Source organism: Epinephelus lanceolatus, chromosome 20 (genome assembly GCF_041903045.1).
Source record: "Epinephelus lanceolatus isolate andai-2023 chromosome 20, ASM4190304v1, whole genome shotgun sequence".
Lineage (NCBI taxonomy): Eukaryota > Metazoa > Chordata > Actinopteri > Perciformes > Serranidae > Epinephelus > Epinephelus lanceolatus.
This window is the reverse complement of record NC_135753.1, coordinates 9,731,625-9,754,881: the sequence shown is the minus strand read 5'-3', so window position 1 is coordinate 9,754,881 and position 23,257 is coordinate 9,731,625. Positions and strand designations below refer to the sequence as shown.

General features: G+C 40.9%; 1 protein-coding gene across 2 annotated transcripts in view; it reads right to left on the bottom strand.

The window, feature by feature from the left end:
- drosha (drosha ribonuclease III) overlaps positions 1-23,257 on the bottom strand; it is a 161,683-nt gene that overhangs the window by 116,498 nt on the left and 21,928 nt on the right. For both annotated transcript variants that reach the window (XM_033638985.2, XM_078162497.1), the window contains 8 exons: positions 23,149-23,235; positions 22,806-22,892; positions 18,675-18,746; positions 18,263-18,344; positions 14,724-14,792; positions 11,431-11,600; positions 7,564-7,688; positions 1,515-1,614 (listed from right to left, as the gene is read on the bottom strand). In XM_033638985.2, the coding sequence (XP_033494876.2) occupies positions 1,515-1,614; positions 7,564-7,688; positions 11,431-11,600; positions 14,724-14,792; positions 18,263-18,344; positions 18,675-18,746; positions 22,806-22,892; positions 23,149-23,235 (792 nt within the window). The remainder of the gene's footprint in view (positions 1-1,514; positions 1,615-7,563; positions 7,689-11,430; positions 11,601-14,723; positions 14,793-18,262; positions 18,345-18,674; positions 18,747-22,805; positions 22,893-23,148; positions 23,236-23,257) is intronic.

Genomic DNA, 23,257 nt, shown 5'->3' with positions numbered 1-23,257 from the left:
CCCAGTTTCAGCGTCAGATTCTTTACACACCAAGTGTGAGAGACGGAGAGAGACAGAGTGTGATGCTGATGCCTGACAGTGAGGCTGCGGCGACAGGAGCAGAGAGTCTGAAGTTAATTGTAGCACAGCAGTGTGTGTACGGTTGTGGGCTTTTTGTCACTGAATAAATGCTACAACTCCTCAAGACCTGAGCCAGGTTCCCGTGTTTTGTTTGCCACCTGCTGATTAAAGTGAAGGAGGTTAGCCCTGAAGATAGCAGGCAAAGTTAACCTCCCATTGGAACCCGACCAGGCTCACTGGACCGTAAAGGTGGACCACCTGCTTTTACTGTAGTGACAAACAGATAATGGAGAAATGTCTGGCTGCCGAGTCTCACATGAGGGAGACAATAATTCATCTTAACTTTGAATTTATTTTGATACAGAAACTGTTTAGTGTTAACTCATTGTAGCTGTGTTAAATGTAATTTATTATGTGAATGTGTTAATTATAGTTTGAATTTATTCATGTACAAAAGATGTATTCATGTATTATTGTTCAATTTCAAGTTCAAATTGCCTTTGCAATAAAAAAGCTGTTCTTTTATGTCTTTGACCATGGATTTGTGCTAGTATCGGTTCAGGCACAATTAAGGCATCGGTACTGTTTTAAAAGTATAATTTTAGCACCACTATTGGAAAAAATAAACAATACCCAACCATAATTCTGAGGTGCAAATTCACCTAACTAATGCATTATTACATTGAGTAAAAGACCATGCCTATCCTTTCACACCAAATAAAGGTATTTATACCTGAAGTAAAGACAAGAGAAGACATTTCTGAGCTGAATGTGACCATGATGAAGTAAAGGGTCTGAAAACTGAAAAGGATAAATAGTTACAGGTGGTGCAATCTGTCAAACATCATGCTCATGCTTTATTCCAGTTCCTACATACAGTTCTTCTGTATTTTCTTAATGAAGGTTGGATCATAATTAACAGGAGATATTTGCTAATACACATAAATTCTGGACAATTTGACTGCGTAATCAAGATAAGGCGAAAGTTAAGTTTAACACATTATTATATAATAACACATATCTAGTCTAATGGACATGGTGCTAATGTGCAAATGAATTTTTTTCTAAGGTAAAGCCCTGGATGCAGTATTTAAATACTCCTCCTCAGAAAATAATGTTGCTCTTGTATGTTTTGGCTGTCTCACTTTTGTTTAGAAAAACAGCATCCTTGTTACTTTCGGGCATTTGCTCTGACTACCAGCAGCAAGTTCCAGATAAGCAGCATTTGAATCAGTGCGCACAGCAGGAATAATAGTAATAGTTTTACTCTTATTTCTGCAGAGTGTGCAAATGCACCAGTGTTTCAGCGTAACCTTTCATATCTGCAGGAAATGAGCTCCCGAAATATTTAAATTGAAAGCACAATGCTCCCGCATCTGCATAACAAGTGCACGCCACCTGACAATGTTAAAATATGAGTGTGACAAAAGAGTGTTTGTGTTCTTTCAACCCACCTCTCTCTGTGTCAGCTTCTGCTTGTCAATCTGCTTGACCTTGGGGCTGTTCGCCAGCAGGTGGCGTAGTTTCACATAGCTCTTCCACAGTTTCTGGTACCTGCAGACAGCAAATAAGGAGGTGTCAGGCTGACAGCAGTCAATCTCCCCCCTCACTCTCCCGCTTTGCAACAACACATCAATATTTTATCTGCAGCTTGCCCGATATTAAACATAATTTAACAGTTGCCTGCGGCCGTTATTACATTAGCTGCTTGTGGACACAGGAGGTTCTCTGTTTTTCAGATGTCCACTGTTTGAACTGTGAGCACAGGTTCACAATGACTAATGATTTCGCCTTATTTTCTTTTCACGTAAAACGCTGTAAGTCATTTGAGCAGCCCTGACGTACGGCTCGAAAGCTATTTCACAACCTCCTTATTCTCATTTTCTATAAAACCCCCATTGTCTTTGCTCTCATTTGCATCTGAAAAGAGGCAGGGAGTTATCGGCAAGGTGACATGTAGCCACCACACTAACCACCTACCCTTTCCCCCTCACCCCCCCTCTCTCTTTTCAATCAGACCCCCTGATTGATGCACTGAGGGCCGAGTGTGACCGTTCTGCTCCCATTCAGGAGACTTTCTCCTCATTTACCCAGAGTTATTCAATTATGATTGGTGGGATGGAGGGGTGAGGTGGTGGGGTTTGGGGGATAGGACGGTGCATTGACAGAGAGAAAGGCAGAGAGGCATAAAGATGGAGAAGGAGAGAAGGGAGCAAGGAAGGAAGTAAAATGAGGGAAGTGGGGGTGGAATAGAAGAATTATAGAGCTTTAATAGTGGGGACTTCATTAGAGACTGAGACGAGGGAATGAGACGGCTTTACCGCCCCGATTATCAGCTCACCACCACCTCCGCACAGAAGCAGCCCGAGTGGACGAGAGACAGAGAGGAGAAGTAAGAGTGAGCGAGACAGAGAGAGAGAGAGAAAGTCTATCCAGCCTGGGAGGCCCCCTTGTCCCCAATCCGCTCCAATGACCTTTCCACAGATCCACTGTGTGCTCTCAGGGTAGCAGTGCCGCCGCTCTCGCCACTCCCTGCACATGCTTTCATTAACATATGCTGCCTCTTTAATTCTGCCCCCCCTCCACCCCCCACTCCTGTTTCCTCTTTTCAGGCATGGTATCTGTAGCACTGCTGGCTTCATCTATCTGCTGAAGTACTGGCTTTTTGGCATTCCGTAATGGCTCTACTCAAACATGACAGGACCATTACGGATAGAAGTGCTATACTTGCGATATTTGGCACCAGGTGGGTGAGGGAGGCAAAAAACAGCAGTGAATTAGAAAATACTGATCACAAGCAATAAACTTGTTTTGCAGTTAAATGAGTGTTTACCTTCATGTTTGCATAAATGATGGTTGTGAGCGCAGGGGATGCTCATCAACTACTCTTCACTAGTCTAACCACCCTTACAGACCCCTGATAAAGTTTCTCATCACTGCATCACTCATGAAATAGAATACAGAATACTGTGTGTAGGATTTAAGGGGATCTATTGGCAGAAATGAGATGTGAAATGTAATGTTTTGTTACCTTAAGGCCACCACAGGTTCTCTTACACATGGAAACGGAGGGGTATCCAGCTTTTTGCAATCTGTAACTTTACCACTACATGCTACTAAATCCGACTGCCCCTTTCAAGCATTAATAAAAATGAGAAGTGATGTTGTGAATTCCGTTAAATTCCTAAATAAAATGAGCCATTAGAAAGCTGAAAATTAAGGTAAAGTGATAGTCTAATGATTGTTTTTCTGCAGCGTAAATGTGGAAAATAAAATAAAAACCGATAATTAAAAGACAAATCTATCGCAGTCCTTTTAAAGGGTACTTTAAAAGGACCCCAAATTCAGACAGAAATCCAATCAAACTCTAAAACTAGGCAGTGCTGATGGAATATAAATCAAGATTTTGTTACTGTATTGACTATTTCTTGCCTAAAATGTTTACAGAAACATGTTTTAGTGCACTATTTAGCTGTAATAGCGAGAGTTTGTGAAAAGGAAGTGGGTGCCATACTGTTTTCTGCACACTGAAATAAAACTGAGGTAACAGTAAAATCAGTCTGCACTGATCAAATATAAACCAAGACTCTGTTACTGAGTTGCTTATTTCTCACCCCAAATGTTTTCAGTCGTCCTTGGCTGAGCTTTAACGTTAGCTAGCTCAGTAGTGCAAGGTGAGCTAGCAGTAGAACCATGCTTCCTTCTGCACTGATATGATTGGTGGCTGTAGGTTATTAGGAAGAAAATAATTCCTTCATCAAACTGCCAACAACAAGGTCTGTGGTTTATATTGAGTAACTGGGTCAGGATGTCTGGAAAAAGGATATTGCTGTTGAGTTTTTCAAATGTATTTTTTTTGGCGCTTTGAGCAACACAAGTCAAGTGACTTCTAGTTCATTGTTTATCTCCAGCATTCAGCAACTCACACCAAAGCAATCTATACTGGTGAATAACACTCCAAGTAACAGGAAAAACTTACATCTTTGATTTGGGGGTGAACTGTCCCTTTTGTCTCATGTTATTTAACCTTTGTGCTGGAAAAGTGACAGGATGCTATTCACTGAGAATGAATGCCCTAAAAAGGTGCCCAGCAGCACGAAGCACGAAGTTCACAAAGGTCCAATTTTATCAGAATATGCTCTGACACAAGCCAGACACAACCTGACAACAGCCAGTCACATTAATTTTGCTTTCCTTGTGAGACTGAGGCACACGTTTTCTACTCCTGTCAAGTATGTAAAAAACTTTGGCTACCAGGGCTTAAATAAGAAAAAGATGCATGGAAACACAGCACTCAGGAAATGGACTACTTACGTGCGCCAGTAGAGTGGCAGTGCGAGGAAAAAAACAAAACAAAAACGGCCCAATCAGGGCTAAGTATGTAAATTATGTGCTAAACTTCAGGCTTGTGAGAGACAAGAGAGACTCTGCCACTCTGAATCCATATGTGTTACTGAGGCGTTAATGTGAGAGCGTTCAACCAAACGTGTGTTACAGTGTGCGTTAATGGAATGCTACTTGGTCAAACCCTGTAAGATTGCCATCACTTTTACAGAAAAGAAGCTCTGTGGCTTATTCAATAAGACTGACATTATAAACTTATAGCACATTTATGACTCGGTCTGAAAGGGGCTTCTTTCTCCTAGTAGGAATGTGCTGCAGATCCAGACTCAGTATCTGTATTGGTCCGATAAGATGCCGTGTCTGGGGCGTCGGTGGCTTAGTGGATAGAGCAGGCGCCCCATGTACAAGGCTGCTGCCGCAGCGGCCCAGGTTTGAATCCAGCCTGTGGCCCTTTGCTGCATGTCACTCCCTCTCTCTCTCCCCTTTTCACACTTGTCTGCCCTGTCCATTAAAGGCAAAATGCACAAAAAATATCTTTAAAAAAATGCCATGTCTACCATACTGTGTTCCACTATACATTTTATAATGGAGATGCTTTCATTTTTATGTCAAAGCTGGGGTTGTCAGAAATCTGGAAAAGGCAGCAGCTCTGGAGGTGGACCTTCGGTCAGCAGCTGTAGCAGCTCAGTGTCACAGCAGGCTGGTTGCAAGCGGCAGCACCAAGTTTAACCTGTGTAAAGGCAGCAACAGAAAGTTTGGTGATCTAGTGGGGAGTCAGGACTGTCCATTCTCCCAGAGCTGGGGTTTGCACTGACTGTATTCAGGTTGCTGCAGCCGCTGACTGGGACACACTGTGATTGGAGGCTCTAACATTAGCTACATAAACAAGAACTTTAAGCTATAGTCATGAGCCTTTGGCTCAGGTTAGCAGAAAGCTAAACTACTAGCTACACTCTCTATCTCTAAAACTCTTTGCCAATATTGACACATTTTATGCAGTTTAGTGTCAGACTCTCTTTTAGATTATCCTTCTGATAAGTCTGTCTTTCTATTTGGGGTTGTTTTGCGGTGTTTGCAGTTGTTGGCAATGCTGGAAAAGCAACTTTCTTTGCAGGATTCTCTGCCATTGAATCAGGTTTCACAGCCAATAGGAGCACCCCCTCTCTCTCTGAAATCATCTGTGATTGGCCAAAGTCTCCAATCGTGCGTTAGATTTTCTAAAACCTGTAAACAGAGCCAAGAGGAAGTGCAGAAGTCTCGTTTTCTTTCAGTCCACTCGAATTTCAATATGCCCAAAGTCTATTGCCCTGATTGCCTTTTGCCCAATGAAGCCAAAATTAAACTGCTTATCCAAGCTTTAAGTTATAGTTATTTAAGTTATGGTCTACATTGCAACTTGCTTTTGCTATGTCATTGAGGTATAGGCTACTTTGTAGTAGCAGCCAGTATTTTACACTGGATTCCTTTGTTACTCTACAAACTTATCTTTAAAGTTTTGCACAAAGTTGCACATTACATTTAATTTTGAATGTTTGAATGGTCAAAAATTCTGCTAAAAGTTCTGTGCGGAAAAAGTTGAAATAAAAAGAAGCAGCAGTATGACAAAACTGAGTCATGTTGTGGGTTATGTATTCCTTCTAGTAGGGGAGTTGAATATTTGCCTCACAGTTTGAGCATGATGTTTTTTAGTTGCTCGGGTTAAAAAGCGTGCGTCCATACAAATGTATTATTAACAACTTAGTTGTTTACGAAAGGGGAAAAAGATGGTTTGGGATTGGCATCAATATCAACAGATACTTAAAGTTGCAGTAACAATATGGGACACAAAAAAGAGGTATTGAGCCATCCCTGCCTCCCAGTCTCAACCTCTATTCTTAGAGTCTTTGTCTGTCTCTTAGATTGTCTTTTCATTTTTGTTTCTGCAACTCATATCCTTTTCTCGACTTTTCCCTCCCACAGTCCTTCCATCATGTTCCTTTCATGTTTCATCCCTCTCTTGTCTCTTGTCTGTCCCATTCCATCCTTCCATCCTGCTCTCTTTTCTTTACATCCCCTGACCTCTCTGACATGTCATCATTCTTGCCTCAGCTGTTGTGATGGAGCTGGAGAAGCTCGAGTGGCGGCACAAACGCGTCCAGCGGACAGTGTGAAGCGAACAAGACAACACAGCTTCTTCATTCTCCTGAGTTAATATATGCTGCTGTGTCCAAGGCTCCCTCTCTGTGGCATTGCCGCCGCCGCAATCAACACCGACTCCTGCCCTCGCTACACGCATCATTAGCAGTGGTAGGAAATCCTTTCCGCTGGTCTCTTACTACTTGTTTCTGCATCAGCTAATGATGTCCCAGTCCATCCATAAATTTGTCGTTGTCTGCCACTTTGAGAAGTTTGACATGGCAGCAGGGTGCACAGGGATGAAAGAGCTCAGTGGACAGTCAGCTAAAATATAGCGGCAGGGGGGAGGGGACATTAGTCAGGGGTAAGAAGCAAACTAGTTCTGCCTAAATGGATTTCCTAATGATCGTCCTCTTGTTTGCGTCTTCATCGCCACTATTTTTCCCCCGCACATCCCCCTGACTGTTGTGATTGAGACCAGATAGTGGAGTTGAAAAAGAAATCCACAGGTTTAAATTTAGAATGAGAGCGCCGAAACGAAGTTGTGCACCGACTTCTGATTGGCACTCGCCGTGCTGTTTGTCGCATCTCTGAACGCCTCAGAGAACGCAGCTCAGATCATCTAATACACTGCTTTTGTTAATTATGCAGCAGCACAGTAGAGTATTCCCTGCTGCAGCCCTGTGGCGTGTGTGGCATTACTATTCACGAGACATAAACCGCAGCAGCTCCCACGGCGGAGGCACCCAGCGGAAACCTGGGACCCGTGACGACGCATGTGAAAATGTCACGCTACTCATTTTCTCATCCTTCTATTCCCCATATTTCCGTCTATCTGTCTATCTCCCCTCCTCTTCTACATACGCCGCTCTTGTCCTTCTCCACGGGCAACATGAGAGATTCTGCCCTCACGGTGTCCTGGGAGAGCGCCTCTGAATGAGGAGGAGAGGGAACAAGGGAGACGATACACAGTGGGTGGGGGGGGAGACATCTGTATGGGTGGTCGACATTTATGTGTGTGTGTGTACATGTATGTGATCTTACTGAGGGTCTCCGGCGTAGCTGAGCTGAGCAGGCCGAATCCCGAAATGAACGATGATGGGGAAGGTGATGACGTCTGGGTTGAACTGCTCCCTGTCCAGTTGGTCGATCCGCACCGAGCTGGGTTTCTAGGGCAAAGAAAGTCAGCACAGTGAGTCATATTACAGTATAAACACATTCACAGCTACAGGGCAGCCATCATTCAATCATCCGCTATCGATATGTGAAATAACAAATAATCCACGCCACGAGAGCCATCTGTCACAGGAATATAATGAGACGAGGCCCATATTCTGCTTGTAGTGTGAGCACAACAATGATAAAGTGATGTCAGGGATGGCGAGCTAACTTCTGACGCTCTTATCCGTGAGGAGATTGACAAGCAACATGTCCTCAGCTGACTCCCAAATCACAGTTAGCCTGTCAGGCATTTTGCAAGATCAGAGGAAGAGGGCTGTAGCATAAGGCGTGATGAGCTGCGCGGCAGATGGCTCGAGGCTCGGGCTCACCTTGACATTAGCCGCGCCCGCTCGTCACGGCCCGCATACAAACTTTGATTTGAGGGCAAGAGGTCACCAGACATCTTTGATTTAGCCTTTAAAGTGACATAATCAGGTTTGATTGGCTCGATGGAAGGCTCGATGATTGCCCTGTTTACAATCCAGACACAAATACATTGTACATGCTAATTTATATATACGAGGCCATTTAGCACCCACTGCTTCTTTACCAGCGCTTTAATGCACCATGGCTGTTTGGAGGTTGATGACATCTGTGCCCTCATTTGTCGACCATGCCACAGTGTGAAATAATCACTTGAGCATGGCATGTTTGATTGGCATTGGGCTCCTTCATTTGGAGTAGTACGTGTGACCTTGACATGTCACAGCGGGAGAGATTTCCACAGAATGAGAGCATGCGTGGACTGAGCTGGGCCACCCAGTTCTGAGGGGACTGTTTATTGATTATACAGCAGCAACTACAGTGTGTTGTTTGAATTCTGCACCTCCAAGAACAAAGTTTCTTCACCAAATTAGAGGGTTGTTATCACTATAGATTGAGTCACAATGATTGTTTACAAAAACTTGCAGGTAGAAATCTATGGAAGCCCATTTCTGCCAGAGTGATTAAAAAAAAAAGAAGAAAAAAAAAGGATCCTGTAAGTCATAACAATGAGACACGTTATAAAAAATAATGAGTTAGCATCATTTTTCATTATTTTTGACATATAAAGTCAATAGTTCTATTTCGAGATACCAACTCACTATTTTGAGATACTAAGTATTGATTTTGGAATAATGCAGTCATTACTTTGAAAATGTTTCACATTATTGAGAAACAAACTCAAGACTTTTTAGAAACTAACTCACTATTTTAAGATACTAACTCATTATTTTGACAAAGTTTCTCTTTATTTTGAGATACAGACTCAATATATTCAGATACTAACTCATCAGCAGTTTGAGATCCGAACTGTTTTTTTTTATTTAAATACTAACTCATTTTTGAGATATAAAGGCATTATTTGGAGAGACTGACTAATTATATAACAAAGTTTTTCATTATTTTGAGAAACATTCTCTATTTTTAAAATAGTAATCAAATAATCTCATTATTTGAAGATACTAACTTATTATTTTGAGATATAAGTCATTCTGAGAAACTAACTCAATATTTTAGTTTTTCTTTATTTTAAGAAACTATCTCATAGGTTTAAGATAACAACTTTATTATTATTCGATAAACTTAGTCATTATTTCAAAATACTTACACATTATTTCAAGAAACTTTCTCTTTGAGATACTAACTCATTCTTTTGAAATACTGTTTGAAATACTATTTTAAGAGTTTTTCTTTATTTTGAGTTACTAACTCATTATTTTGAGACATTATTTTAAGATACTAACTTGTTGTTTTAAGATACCAACTCATTATTTGAAAATACTTACTTATTAATTCCAGACAGTTTCTCTTTGAGTTACTAAGTCAATATTTAAGAAAGTTTTTCTCTTTTCTGAGATATGAACTCATAGGTTTAAAATGCTAACTTGTTTTTTAAGATAAGTAAGTGATTTACTTGACAGTCTCTCCTTATTTTGAGATATTAAGTCATTACTTTAAGATACTAATTATTTTGAGAAAGTTTCTCTTTATTTTATGATACAGACTAAATATTTTAGACACTATGTCATTATTTTGAGATCCCAACTCTTTGTTTTGAAATACTACTGGACATTAAGGCATCATTTTGGGATACTAATTCATTATTTTAAGATACTCAGTCTTTTTTGTTTTTAGATAAGTAAAGCATTATTTTAAGAACTTGTCTATTTTTGAGATAGTAACTCTTTATTTTTAAGATACTAACTAATTATTTTGAGAGTTTTGGTCATTCTGAGAAACTAACTCAATGTTTTAGGAAAGGTTTTCTATATTTTGAGATACAAACCCATAGATTAAACATACTTGTTTTTTTAAGATAAGTGTTTTTTTTAGACAATCTCTTTTTATTTTGACATATCAAGTCATTATTTTTAAGATACTAACTCTTTTTAAAAAAAATCTAACTCATTATTTTTGAGATATTAAGGCATTATTTCGAAATACTAACTCATTATTTTAAAATACTAACTCAATATTTAAAGAAACATATTATTTTGAGATACTAACTCATCATTTCCAGAAAGTTTCTCATTATAAGAACTAACAGGCTCTTTTTTTCATCACACTGATGGAAACAGGCTTCCATAGGAAACCCCTACATCACGTACCTACAATTTAACAGCACTAAGAGCTTAACCACAAGAGTAAATGTTAAGTCATATGTATGATGGTTTCTGGTAACAGTTAAGAGTGGAGAGGGGTTACAGTTTTTCCAGATTTCTTTCTGTGAAGAGCAAACATGATGAAAGAAAGCACTGGACTTGGCTTCTGTTATTTGTGTTTTCATCTCATTCATCTAAAATGCATGTTTGATGCTTTCATATCTCATTAATATCAAGACCTAATTTACAAGTTGGGCCACAGGCTAAAGAAAACTACTGCCTGAGTGTGCCTACAACTAGCAGTTTGTCCGATGGGCAGTGAGATGTTGCTGCTGGGTAATGGTAGATTTGGTCTCTCAAAGATGCTAGCAAAGCAAAAGTCAGCAGAAATGACAGATAGGAAGGACTACTGGTGTTACACTATACGGTATATCTTTAAACGCTAGTTGCAGCTGAAAATGACAATAGACATAAACAATTTGGTTGAATAACCCCTTAACTATTACCAACAAACCACTATTCAAAAACAGCGCAGGCGTGACAAGGAAGATGACCATTATTGACTATTGCTCAGAGAGTAGTATTTTTTTTCAGAACAAGGTAAGTCTATTTATGTGACCTTTTTAACAGCCTTTGTTTGAGTGGCAGACCAATCTTTAACTTGAGTCTAGGGATAGAAGACTATTATACACCCACCTATCTGGAAACCCTGACAGCTACAATTCAGTCCTGCCAGGAAGAGCAGTTGACTCGATAACTCACCCACACCAAAGGTTACACAACCATATTCACTGCTCATATGCAACCTTTTAGCTAGCAATGACATCTTCACCTTTACCCAGACACAATTACTGTACATCCTTTAAAATATGGGCCAGACAAGAAGGTTAACCAACTTGATCGTGACATAAAAGCTTCGGCCCGAATAATGTTGATGACAGCAAACGCCCTTGGGGATAATAGGTGAAGTTGCTGGTGTCACAGGCTAACAGGAACAGCCTTATTCCTGCAGTGTTGGGGTTGGGGGGGGACGACGACGACATGAATGCCCTTGAAAGAGCAGACAAGGCCATCTCCTGTCGTAACAGAGAAGCTGAGGCCTCACCATGCCTGGGTTGGTGACGATCATGCCCTTGCACTCCTCCGCGTATTTCTGCCACTCCAGCTCCTCCCACTGCAGCATGTCTGCAATCTCCTCCTCGGGGACCAAGGGCTTGCTGCTGCGCAGCAGGTAGAGCAGCACCTGATGCATGGACAGCACCTCCTTCCCGCCATCTGAGACAATTTGTAAACATAAATACAGGCCAGGAATTAATCACTCTTTTCTAGAGATCATTTCACAGGACATTTCCAGGACATTGTATGAGTAATGATCTTGCTGGTATGACAGACAGGGATCGCCCTATACACCAACATGCTCCTCTTTGTGAAAGTCTGACTTAAAAGACGTGCAGAAATCCTGTCTTACACGTGTACAAATTATGACAAATTGATCATAGAATAATGCCAGCCAGGAGTAATTAATATTTATATTTAAAGGATAATGTAACTTGCATTTTAATGAGTTTCAGTCACTTAAAGCTACAGTAGGTACCTATTTTAGCAAATATTACAAAAAGTGAATTATCTTACAACCGTCACTGTATCCTGACAGTAGCACATGAGGCAGATCAACTGTGAAAGTTGTGTTCCTCTGCCTCCTCATAGTGCTCCTAATGGCATTTACGAGAATCATCACAGACAACCAATCAGAGCCGAGGAGTCTCTAATGCAGCTGTCAATCATGTCAGTTAGGCTCGGTAAGTATCACAGTGTTACCAGAAATCCCGACAGTACAATTTTCAATACCGTCATAAATACAGGCGCTCCTCTCTCATTAAACTTGTTGTAGGTAGCACACAGCACGCAGCACCAGAGGTCAGTTTTCAGTCTCTATTGGTGGAACAGTGAGCTGAGCTGACACATGGCAAATCCAAGTTGTGGGGATAACGCCAAAGGACTGTAAACAACCAGCCTGCAACAGCAGAGAGGGACTGCAGGGAAAAAAACTGCATAACATCTAACTCTGTGACTTAAGGGAATATTTCCACCAAACCAGAGCTGTTGATTGTTGAAATAGTGAACTACAAAACTAGACGAGTAACTAAGAAGGTTTTGGTGAGATTTATTTTGTTTCTGCCAGTTTAAATGAAGTGAATTTTAAGATGGGTTATCTTCGATTCAGAAGGTGTTGGGTTATTTCTTTGTTTAATAACTAAATAGGTGTAAGAATCTTACCTTTCTTAACACTTTGGCAGGTTCTATTGTGTATTTATTAGACTGAAAAGCTAAGGGACGCCACAGCGCCATACTGCCATATACTGCAAACCCAGATGAAATGTTAGTAATGTGTGAAAAATCTGATACCAAAAATCATACTGTCAAACAAGGCAGCGCTGACTAAATATAAGTAACATAATAAGATCCTTTTACTGTGTTGTTTATTTCTTGCCTCATTTTTTTCAGAAACATATTTTAGTGTGCTGTTTAGCTGTAAAATGAGGAGGTTTGTGACCCAGTTGCCATACTGCAAACAGTTAAACGGGAGTACCAAGCACCACCCACAAGCCAGAGCCAACATTCTTCTCTTACAGCTAAACAGTACACAAAACCTTTGAGACAAGAAACAGGCAATGCAGTAGCAGAATCTTGCTTTATATTTGAGAGCTGTCTAGTTTGACAGTTTGAATGCAGTTAACGAGAATTGACTGACATGATTGACAGCCGCTGTGTGACTGGCCAAAATCTACCATCACTGGCTGGATTTTCTAAAGCCTGGAAAGAGAGCCAAGCCGCAGTGAAGAAGTCTGGTGTTTTGTCAGAACACTTGTACTACAATATGCTCAAAGTTCAGTATGGGATTTTGTCCAGTGATGCCAAAGTAAAACCGCCTATCCAAGAGTTAAGTTGTAATGTCATCCGACCTGCATCTGCCACCATGTGACGTGACTTGGGGGTGTGTAACCAAGAACATATTCAAAATACTTTTGTCCATAAACTACCCTAAAAACATGTATGATCTTGAACATAACTTAGCCTTTTTGGATGGCAGTGTTATTCGTCTGTCTGAGGAGCTCTGATACATAGAATTAATTCAAAGCTAAAAGAAAACTACGATGGCGGAGTAATTTTCCAATCAGTCATTTTCCATGACTGCGAAATTGGCTTTCCAGGTTTTCCAGGACACTTATGAACCCTGTAAATGTATTCATGGACAGAAGCATACAACCACCAGCGCAAGAAAGCTCTTTTACAGTTGATTGAAAAAAACAAAACAAAAAAAAAAACACAAAAACCCCAGTCTTATAGCTACAGTTTGTGGAATTAAACAAGCCGTGACTTTTTCCACAAGGGGAAATGTTTCACCGAGCTTTCGTACAATGCGTTCTTTCCCTGTTCAAAATCTTTGGCTCAAAATCAAGGCTGATGTTGGAGAAAATCTTTGTTTTCATACAAGCGTCTCACCCCGCCTCACCTCTGCCAACTCGCAGTTTTTAAGCCAATACTACATAGTGAGAAAATGTCCCCATGCATCGCAATCGCATTGTTCAGGAAACGCACAGGTAAACAGAGGCGCTGATGCAAGGTCGGATGCTGTACAATATGTGAAGGCTCATGATGACACGTGTATAGAAAAACATTCAAAACTGCATTACAAGGGAATGAGCACACGCAAGTGCATGTGCAGAGAAAGACTGCCTGGCGCACGCATGCAATCTACCGGGTCAGATAGAGTCGGTTTAATAGACACTCATGCAAAATTGATTGACCTCCATTTACGAGTGTTCACATGGACAGACAGACAGACTGCCCTCTCAGGCCGGGAAAAGCATTAAGACAATAACAGATGCATACACACGCTCTCACTGCAACTTTCAAACACAGCATCATCGTGCTCTCCCTGTCTCCTCTCACTCTCCGTCTCTTCACAGATCACATCAGAAACATCACATCGGACAGGTTTGTCTTTTTTTGTGCTTTTGTAAAAGAGGCAGATAAGTGTTTGTAGCGAACTAAATTGGGAGAGCTGGGAGAGAAATTGTTTTTTGATGGAAAGAAGGTAGGTGGCACGGCTGTCATAACAAACACTGCGGCAATATCACAGTGCACCAGCACCATCATGTGTATCAGAGATGAATACCATGCAGCTACACAGCAGCTCAGGCACTGTGAAGTCAACCCATCATTTTGCAGAGAACAAATAGTAACACCTGCGTATGCAGAAATGTTTAGAGGACACATTACAGGAGACCTTTCTTCTTTTGTGTAGCAGGATTAAACTTGAGAACTGTGTCACCACTGACCACCAGAGGGAGACAAATGACTGAGGAAAGCAGTGCGGGTTCTTAAGGGTCTCACCAGGTAAGAATCGCACGAAACGGGGCATGAAATGGAACCGCTGGCATCCAGAGGCCTCAAACTCAGGACCTAGAAGAAAGAGCACAGTTCTTTGTTTTCACACAAGTTTAATATGAGGAGTATTAAACTGTGGTTGAAATGATAATCACAATTATGTTGCATGACAGTTTATTAATCAGAATCAATTGTACCAATTTTAATGTGTTATCTTAATCTCAAATCTTATCTGTGAAAAAGAAATAAGATATTTACCAGTGTAAATATTCCATGATTATGTATGATGATGTATGATGCGGAGGCTGAATTCATAATCTTATAATTACATCTTGGCCAGTCTTGCCTGTGAGGAGAGGCCTCAGATGCTTTCTGCACACATTTCAGATGCTCATTATTACACCGACAGGTGCATTAAATTGGAATACTGAATGTGGAAAATAAATTAAAAAATAAGAAATGTTTTTTTTCTTGTGTCGCATTGAGGGACTATAACGCAATTTCTTATGCAACCCTCTTTTGTAGAATGACAATAAACAAACCTTGTTCCTTACTAACTTTACCATAGACACAGTTTACTAAAAGTCAAATATTGCCATTTTAATTTACCACAGTATCAGAATATAATTTCAACCTACTTCTATAAAAAATGAGAATGTGATGAGCAGGGCTGAGTATTGGTGCTCCAGTTAAGAGTGCTTTCGGACCTAGAGTTCGCTTGCTTTGGTCAAAATCAGGGACTCATTTTGTTATAAAGTTGCATAATTTTCCAGAGCTGGTTTGGGTTTTTTATGGCATTTACAAGCGGACTAGATAAAATTCCTTGCTTGAGAAAGCTGCTCTTGATTGGTCAGATTTTCCTGATCATTAGACTTTCTAATGTCACAATGGAGGGACAACTACGCAGGTTGATGTTAGCGCTGGTCATCGTGCACTAAATTGCTTGCATTGTTCATTTTAGGCAAACAATGCAGTTTGAAAACGAGGCGCGGCTCCAACTAGAAAACAATGTTTTGAGGCATATGATGCACCAAATGCACATATTAAGGCAAGACAGGCGGAGGTGCACATTAATAATCCTCCAGGACTGTAACGTGCTCATGTTTGTTTAACTTAAATAATGCGTAATGTGACTGCAGTTGGTTCGGATCAAGATTGAAACACGTTCACGCCACAAATGAACTGCATTTGTGTTTGTTTGTAACCGGACCAAGACCACCTCTTCAAGAGGGTCTCAGTCCGGTTGTTTTGGTGCGCACCCGAATGCGACTGCTGTGTTCACACCTGCCCAAGCAAACTGCACTTGAGTTCGACTGAACCTAACCAAACAGGGCAGGTGTGGAAGCACCCTAAAGTATCCACCGGTATAACTCAGTACCAAGTAGTATCGAAACATCTCCAATTTAAGGACACCAACATTTGATCCTTTTTGTACCCAGATCTAGAATTTTTGTGAGGTTTTGCTGACGGCCAATCACTGCAAGCATTCTTTAATTTACTGCGACATGTGACGTAGTGACTACAACCTATACAGTCTGTGCTGTGGCGAGCATGGTGTATTTGACGGAGATGGCAGTTCAGCCTGCTGAGATGCCACCAAAACATTTAAATGTATTTTCTTATCTTCTTCTTATTTTGCTGTTGCTGTTGTTTCCTGGGCACAGCATGCAGGTGAGGTTGGAACTTTATAAAAAGATAGCGACCAGGTGCCAGAACATAAGCAGCATGTATCCAAGAGGCGATACTGTTTACAAAACAGTAGATGACAGTTGCTGCAGAGTATACCTTTGAGTGATCACTACAGCAATTTAGAAAATACAGTGCATGTCAATCAAAAGAATGCCAGGACTCATAACACTTTCACATAAATTAAGGATGATGTGCATCAGGAATGAAGGGATCCAACTGTCAACCAGGGGCCTGTTACACCATTTCTGCAACATGCAGATCTGAGATCATTTCCGTCTTCTCATTTTGACACATTTCACAATCAAAAGAAATGTCATACTTTGAACCCCTGCTCGAGCATGCGAGAGCCAGGTAGGATTTGCAAATATACCTGCAATAGGGGCTTGTCACGCTGTGTATTCTCAGAGCTGAAGTAGGCAGAGGCAGCGGAGACTTACTTCTGATTCTCTACAGCTCCCATTGAGAAATCGAGCTAAACCATGGTGCAATCAAGTTGGGAAAAGTCGCTGCAGTGTCCTGAATTGTTTCAGCCACAATCTGATGCATCCTTATTAAAGTTTCTACAACTTTCCATTGAGCGATGGATTGTGAGCTTGCTGGGTTACAGCTCTCTGAAGAGACGAGGGCACCACGGTCAAAATTCTTCATGGGAGCACCTGCAGTATGTCTGTACTTTAGATTTTATTGACGAGGCTATCTTTTTAAACCTGTAAGGCTTAAGACGTAAATAGGGCTCTGTCCTGTCAAGGTTTGTCAGGAACGACTGGGGAAGAAGCAAAAACTAACTTGGCACAAAAATCATGCAGGTGTTTTGAAACACTTGTAATAGCAATGTAGCACTAGCATGCTTAAATACTGCAATGTCCTCGGGCTGTATTCACAAATATTCAAAGAATACTCTCAGAGCACCTAACTTAGCCTAAAACATTTTTGACAAGGAGTCCCAGCTGAGGATTGATTTAAGAACATTTTCAGAGCAACTCTAGGTGAGGAAGGGACAGAGATTTTTACCTCGTGGGGAGGTGTGATGCATTCTTTTAAAAAGTGTGATTGGTTATGCTTTTATGAGCATGCAAGGTGTGGACACCCAGTGGAAACGAGATGAACTCAAGTCTTGTGATTGATTGTGTGATCACTCTGCTGATGGAAGGCTGAGAAAAACCAAAGTCATCTGCTGCACTGTTGCATGTTTCTAGTTGCTAAATATCTTAGTCTTGTGCTCACTTTATTTCTGGTGTTATATCGATGTTGCATTGGGTGGGAGATGTGAGCACATCTGTAATAAAATTGACCACAAACACAATCTAATCTGTAGCATTTCCATCCAGCATTTGGAGAATATTTCTGACCTCTTTGTGTTTCCACCATTTTCCTGTCTTCTTAAGACACTCTTAAGTCTCTTAAAATCCTCCTTCCTACTTCAGTTATTCATCTTGGATGCTTTGTCAATAACTTACCTTAAGCTTGATCTGGTTTTAACTGGAGAAATTCTAAGAAAACGTCATAATTCTAAGAACTTTCACTAGAAGTTCCTCTTTGTATTTGGAAGCTTTGTGAATACAGCCCCAGATGTTTTGCTGGACTAAAAGGAGTCTCTGTGAGTGCAAGAGAAAGTATCTGTCATGCCAATATGTCTGTAGCTGTCAGAGCAGATTCTCTCTGTTTTTATGAATCGGCAAGTAGACGGAAGTAAGTCTCTGCTGCCTTTGCCTACCTCCGCACTTGGAACGCACGGCAGGAGAGGCTGCTATTCGTATGCGGCAATCATTTGTGAAGCTGCCGCCATTAGCTATCTGCACGTCAGCACTACTTACAGATCCCCTTTGTGACACAGGCCCTTGGTTTGGGAATCTTACCTGTCAGGTTCCAGTCATAGAGCTCAAGTATGTCCTTGAACAAGTAGGAGGCAAACAGCTCCAGGCCTCGGACACAGTAGTTCTGCATGCAGGAGACAAACTTCATGTGAGCACACGGTACAAGAATACTCACAAAAAAGCACACTGCCATAAAGACTACCTTAATGTAGATATGACTGATAAGTAAATCCAGTGCTTTAACTTTATCACATAAGCCACCTTATCGATGTAATCAACCTCTGCAGGTTAAAAAGAATCTCTTTTCCCTCTTCTATAAGGATTAGCACCTTGGCTCACCCAGGCACTGAGGTGTGAGGGTTACGTGTGGCTCAGCTGTGCTCAGACTCAGCCATTTGAGATAAAAACAAAAGGGGTGAGAAAGAGCTGCCAGATAAAGTGGGGTTTTACTGACCTCCGGTGTCATCTCTTCTATGAAGTGAATGGTGTAATCTATGTTGAAGCGGATCACACGGCACAATGGAATCTGTGATGATGAAAGGAACAGAGGACGAGAAGAAGAAAGGACGGGCCGACTCATTACCATGGCATTAGGCAGAGGTTGCAGCTTTTCAAGGAAACTCATTAAAACCTCATCTCTGCTGCTGTGGAGCTCGCCCAAAAATGGCGTACACACAACCATGCAAAGATAAAGTACGTACGCTCCAGGAACCACACTGTAACTCACTGTTATGTGTATAAGCACGCACAACCTTTGGCCAATTTAAAAACCCGGACATGTACAAACACTCACTGCCATAAATCACATGCCGCCACACATAGCAGTGTGCACCTGACTCTTGAAAATTAAGTAACTCAAATCTCGCTAAATAGATAAGCCTGCTCCTCTTTGTTTAATCTCCCTAGTTACACGGTCTTTGTTGTCAGAGCGCGGGGGTCCATTTTAAGAGATTAACCTGGGAGCCACATTCATTCTTGCCCATCCCGGCGGCTAACTAGCAGGGGGCTAATATCACCACGCTCCCGAGGTTCCTAATCCCCACACTGCCACGCAGCGTTTACCCCAGCTTTTAACAAGCGCTGCTTAAATTATCCAGTTCAAATCATGCCTAATCCTCGGGGCTCTTTTCAGGCTCACCAGATATTGACCAAGTAGTTTATTATTCAAACACGCTGGACAAATACGCACGCAGACACTGACGGACACAAGTGCACATGTGTATATAGACAGTGAAATATTCCCGCTTTGAACACATTTTCAAGAACTGGGGTGTGGTGGTCCCCTATCGATTTCTCGATTCCCTTTTAAAACTTCCTCCTTAGAATTAAAGTCAGGCGCACAGCTCAAATGGCTACAGGAAGAGAGGGTCCTTTTAAGTCACGACCTCTCTAATGTTTGACCGGCACTGACGGGCCTTCAAAAGCGAGGGAGAGGAATCTGCGACAAGGTCAGCAGAGTGAGAGAGGAGCACTTTGTCCAGGCAACAAAGAAGCCGACCCGAAGCAAAAAGCCGATTTGAAGTTATTTCTGAAGAGAGTGGCGTTAAAAGGAGGAGAGGATTTTTCACTCAAACGCTGACCTAAATTATATGTGTCGCCTTAACAGACATATAGGAGGAGGACGGGATCATATGTGGCCGGTGCAGACTGCCTGACTAGCAGTCTAGTAGTGAATGGAGAAGGGATGTCACGAGAACCGTTACTTCGCTACTAAATCGATGCTTTTGAAAACGTAATGGCACTTGTTTTGCTCTAGTAGCGTAGGAACTCAAGGTACTGGGGATTGAATTCTTCTGTAACATATATGCTTACATGTGTTTTAGTGTGCAGTCTGCAGGTTTGGTGTTTTTCTCTGGTCGCAGAGAGCTAAAAAGGGTTCAGCTTTGGGTAAAATGCTGCGCTCATTAGAGTCACTTTTTACAGTGGAGGAGGGGCAGGACAAATAGCAAACCACAAAGATCAACCAAATATGTTAATATACAGAAGGCTATATACTAATATGTTTCCTCATTGACAAAATCTTGAGGTAGATCATCAGGGATTAATATCAAATCTATATTAATTGTTTTCAATAACAGGCGTGTATGTTTAAGTGTGATTTATTGTTTTGTTTTTGGTTTTCACACTGGTATCAAATTGGGTATCATAAGTCATGAAATTTCCCTGTATGGACTGCTAAATTTCAGGTATCGTGATATGCCCTGTATGGAGAGAGGTAATCAAACCATCCTGGACCTGGCTGCTTTACACAGCAGAGGTTCATCATGACAGCAGGCTCACACATCACAACGAAGAGAGGACAGACGTCACAGTAAACGTGGGTGGAATATGATATATATATATACATATGTATATGGCAAATATATTAAAAACATGTGAGCAGAAGCTGATTTTGTTTTGAAATAACAAGGAATAAGACATCCTGCACCCTGTCAGTTACTTTTAGCCATTATGAATGAATCTTACCATATGATGCAATAAAGTGAAATAAATCAAATGAAAATATCCCAACTAACTCAAGTACAACTGACCGATGTTGTGCTGGCTTTCTGGTTCCTTTTTGGTTTAGGTTTTCAGCCTCGTGCAGCTGTCAGCAAGACAGAATAGTGTTTTTGAATTGCTCTTTACTTTGAATAATTTATGTTAACAATAGAATTTTGTGAAACATATTCATAACGTTTCAATACAATACCCCTTGAAATATCAGCATGCAATGATTCTAAAAGAAGCAATACACTAAAACTCATCTGTGCTAAAGGTTTAGGTTTCTCTATAGCATTTATTTAGCATTTTTATAGCAAGTGATGAGCTTTGAGTCTTTGGGTCATCCAGAGTTTGAAATACCACAGGTCAAATTTGAGCTGTGCACAAAATTCTCAGCTCTACATGCACTGGCACACCCAACTGTTAAAGGCTGCCAACTGTCACACATAGACCTTACTCAACACTTTTCACACACTCTCACGCAATACATAAATTTTCTCACGCAAGGAAAAACCACTATATTACTGATAATGTCGCGGTGTAAAAAGAGGACACTGACAGCGCTCGAAAGACGAGTGGCACAGTGCAACAGCAGCACTATATATACTTTGAGCAGCCAAAAAGCATGACGGAAAACTCACATTTGTGAAAACTAGAATTACCACCTCGTGGTTGTTTGCCTCCGCGCACAACTAAGTTACAGTTTACATCCATGTCTGTGAAAACATGGATTTTTCACACACATCTTTCCCCCGGCAGCACAGAAGATCTATACTATCAGCACAATGTCAAGGTGGACACCCAACATTAGTGTCACCAGTTCAGTATTTGACCAAACGTCTCCCCGTCTGTTCCTGAGTTATATCGTAATGGTCAAAAAAGGGTTTTGCAAAACATTATGATGTCAACATGAAGGTGACCTTTGACCTTTTAGATATGAAATGTCATCACTTCATAACTCCATCCTGTTAGACATCTGTGTGAAATTCTGTCTTAATTAGCGTACAAAGTCTTGAGTTATGGCCTAAAACATGTTTCATGAGGTCACAGTTACCTTGACCTTTGACCACCAAATTCTAATCAGTTCATTGTTGAGTCCAAGTGAACATTTTGCTAAGAAGCACAACAGATCTCTGGTCCAACATGGTTCTTAGGACCATAATAAAATTGAAGTAGTTTCTCTGTACATTACTGTACAGGGAAATTCAGCTTACATGATTATTTGTAACACACTGAAAAGGTTCTCATCGCTACACTGTCATAAATTAATCGAATAAAAGCTTTTTTCAGAGGTTTGCAGATATTTTCAGTATAATCCTGTTCAGGACGACCTTGACTATGACCATGTAAAATTGGATGTTATTTTACTGTACAGCTTTTGGAAAAAATCAAAGAGAAAGTTAGCCCAATTTACATTATAACATTCATAATTTCTTCATATTGGAACTGTCATGAAAAAAGGCTTTGATGGATTTGCTGAAATGTTCAGAATGACTATGACCGTGTGTAATTTTAGATTATTTTACTGTCTCACTCTAAACTTTATTGAAAAGTTTGCAATCTGGCCGCTGCCGTGGCAGATGTGCTGTGAAAGAAGAATAAATACACCAAATGGTGCAGTAAAATTTGTTTTTGGTGCAAGTAAAGAACGTTTGGTATATGCAATTTAAAAAGTTGCATGCACCAATGCATGTACACAGGAAAAAGTATCATGAGCCCTGTCATTAGCTACAAAGTAAGTTATGTTGTGTCGAATATACAGAGGATTTTATGTTTAACACGCATTTGTATTTGAGTATGAAATGACTGTGAAATGAGGAAAAGGAAAAGTGGTAAGTAACCCTGTAAACTTTGTTTCACCTCCGCGAGGTTTAACAGGACTCTTTCCGATAAAATAGTCAAGAAAACTCAGTGTGACACCTGCCCCCAAAATACAATATGAAACGAACTGCACATTCCAAGGAAATAAATAATAAAGGTGACATTAAATATTAAAAAACAGACACAACAGGGAGAAATGGCTATGCAGTGACATACACTGTCAAAACAGTTTGTGGTGTAAAATTCATGGCTTATCGCCTGTACCGTTAACAAGGCTTACGTTAGTGAGAGGTGTGTGGGAGAAAAGCGAGAAGCCTTCAAACAGGTACTCATGGTCATCGTACTCGATCACCGTCGGCCTGTCAGTCTGAAACAGAGAAGAGGAGGACCACTCAGACACACAGCAGCTTAGGTGTAGTGCTGTGAATATATATACAGTTATTACCGCCATGACAGCATTAAACACAATACAAAATCATATTACTGTACTCAAGTACTGTAATACAATACCAGCGAAAAAATGCAGAGAAATACTCAGGAGAAATCATGATGTAATGGCACAGATAACACACAGTCTGCTGTTTAACTTCACTCATTTAAAGCCTTTACAAAAAGAGACATACCAGGAAGTTGGTGGGAGGAGAGACAGTGATCCTGTAGTGAAACAGTTTTCCTGCATTGTTGTTCATCGGACGACATTCTTTCACCGGCTGAAAAAGATGCACAAGCTCA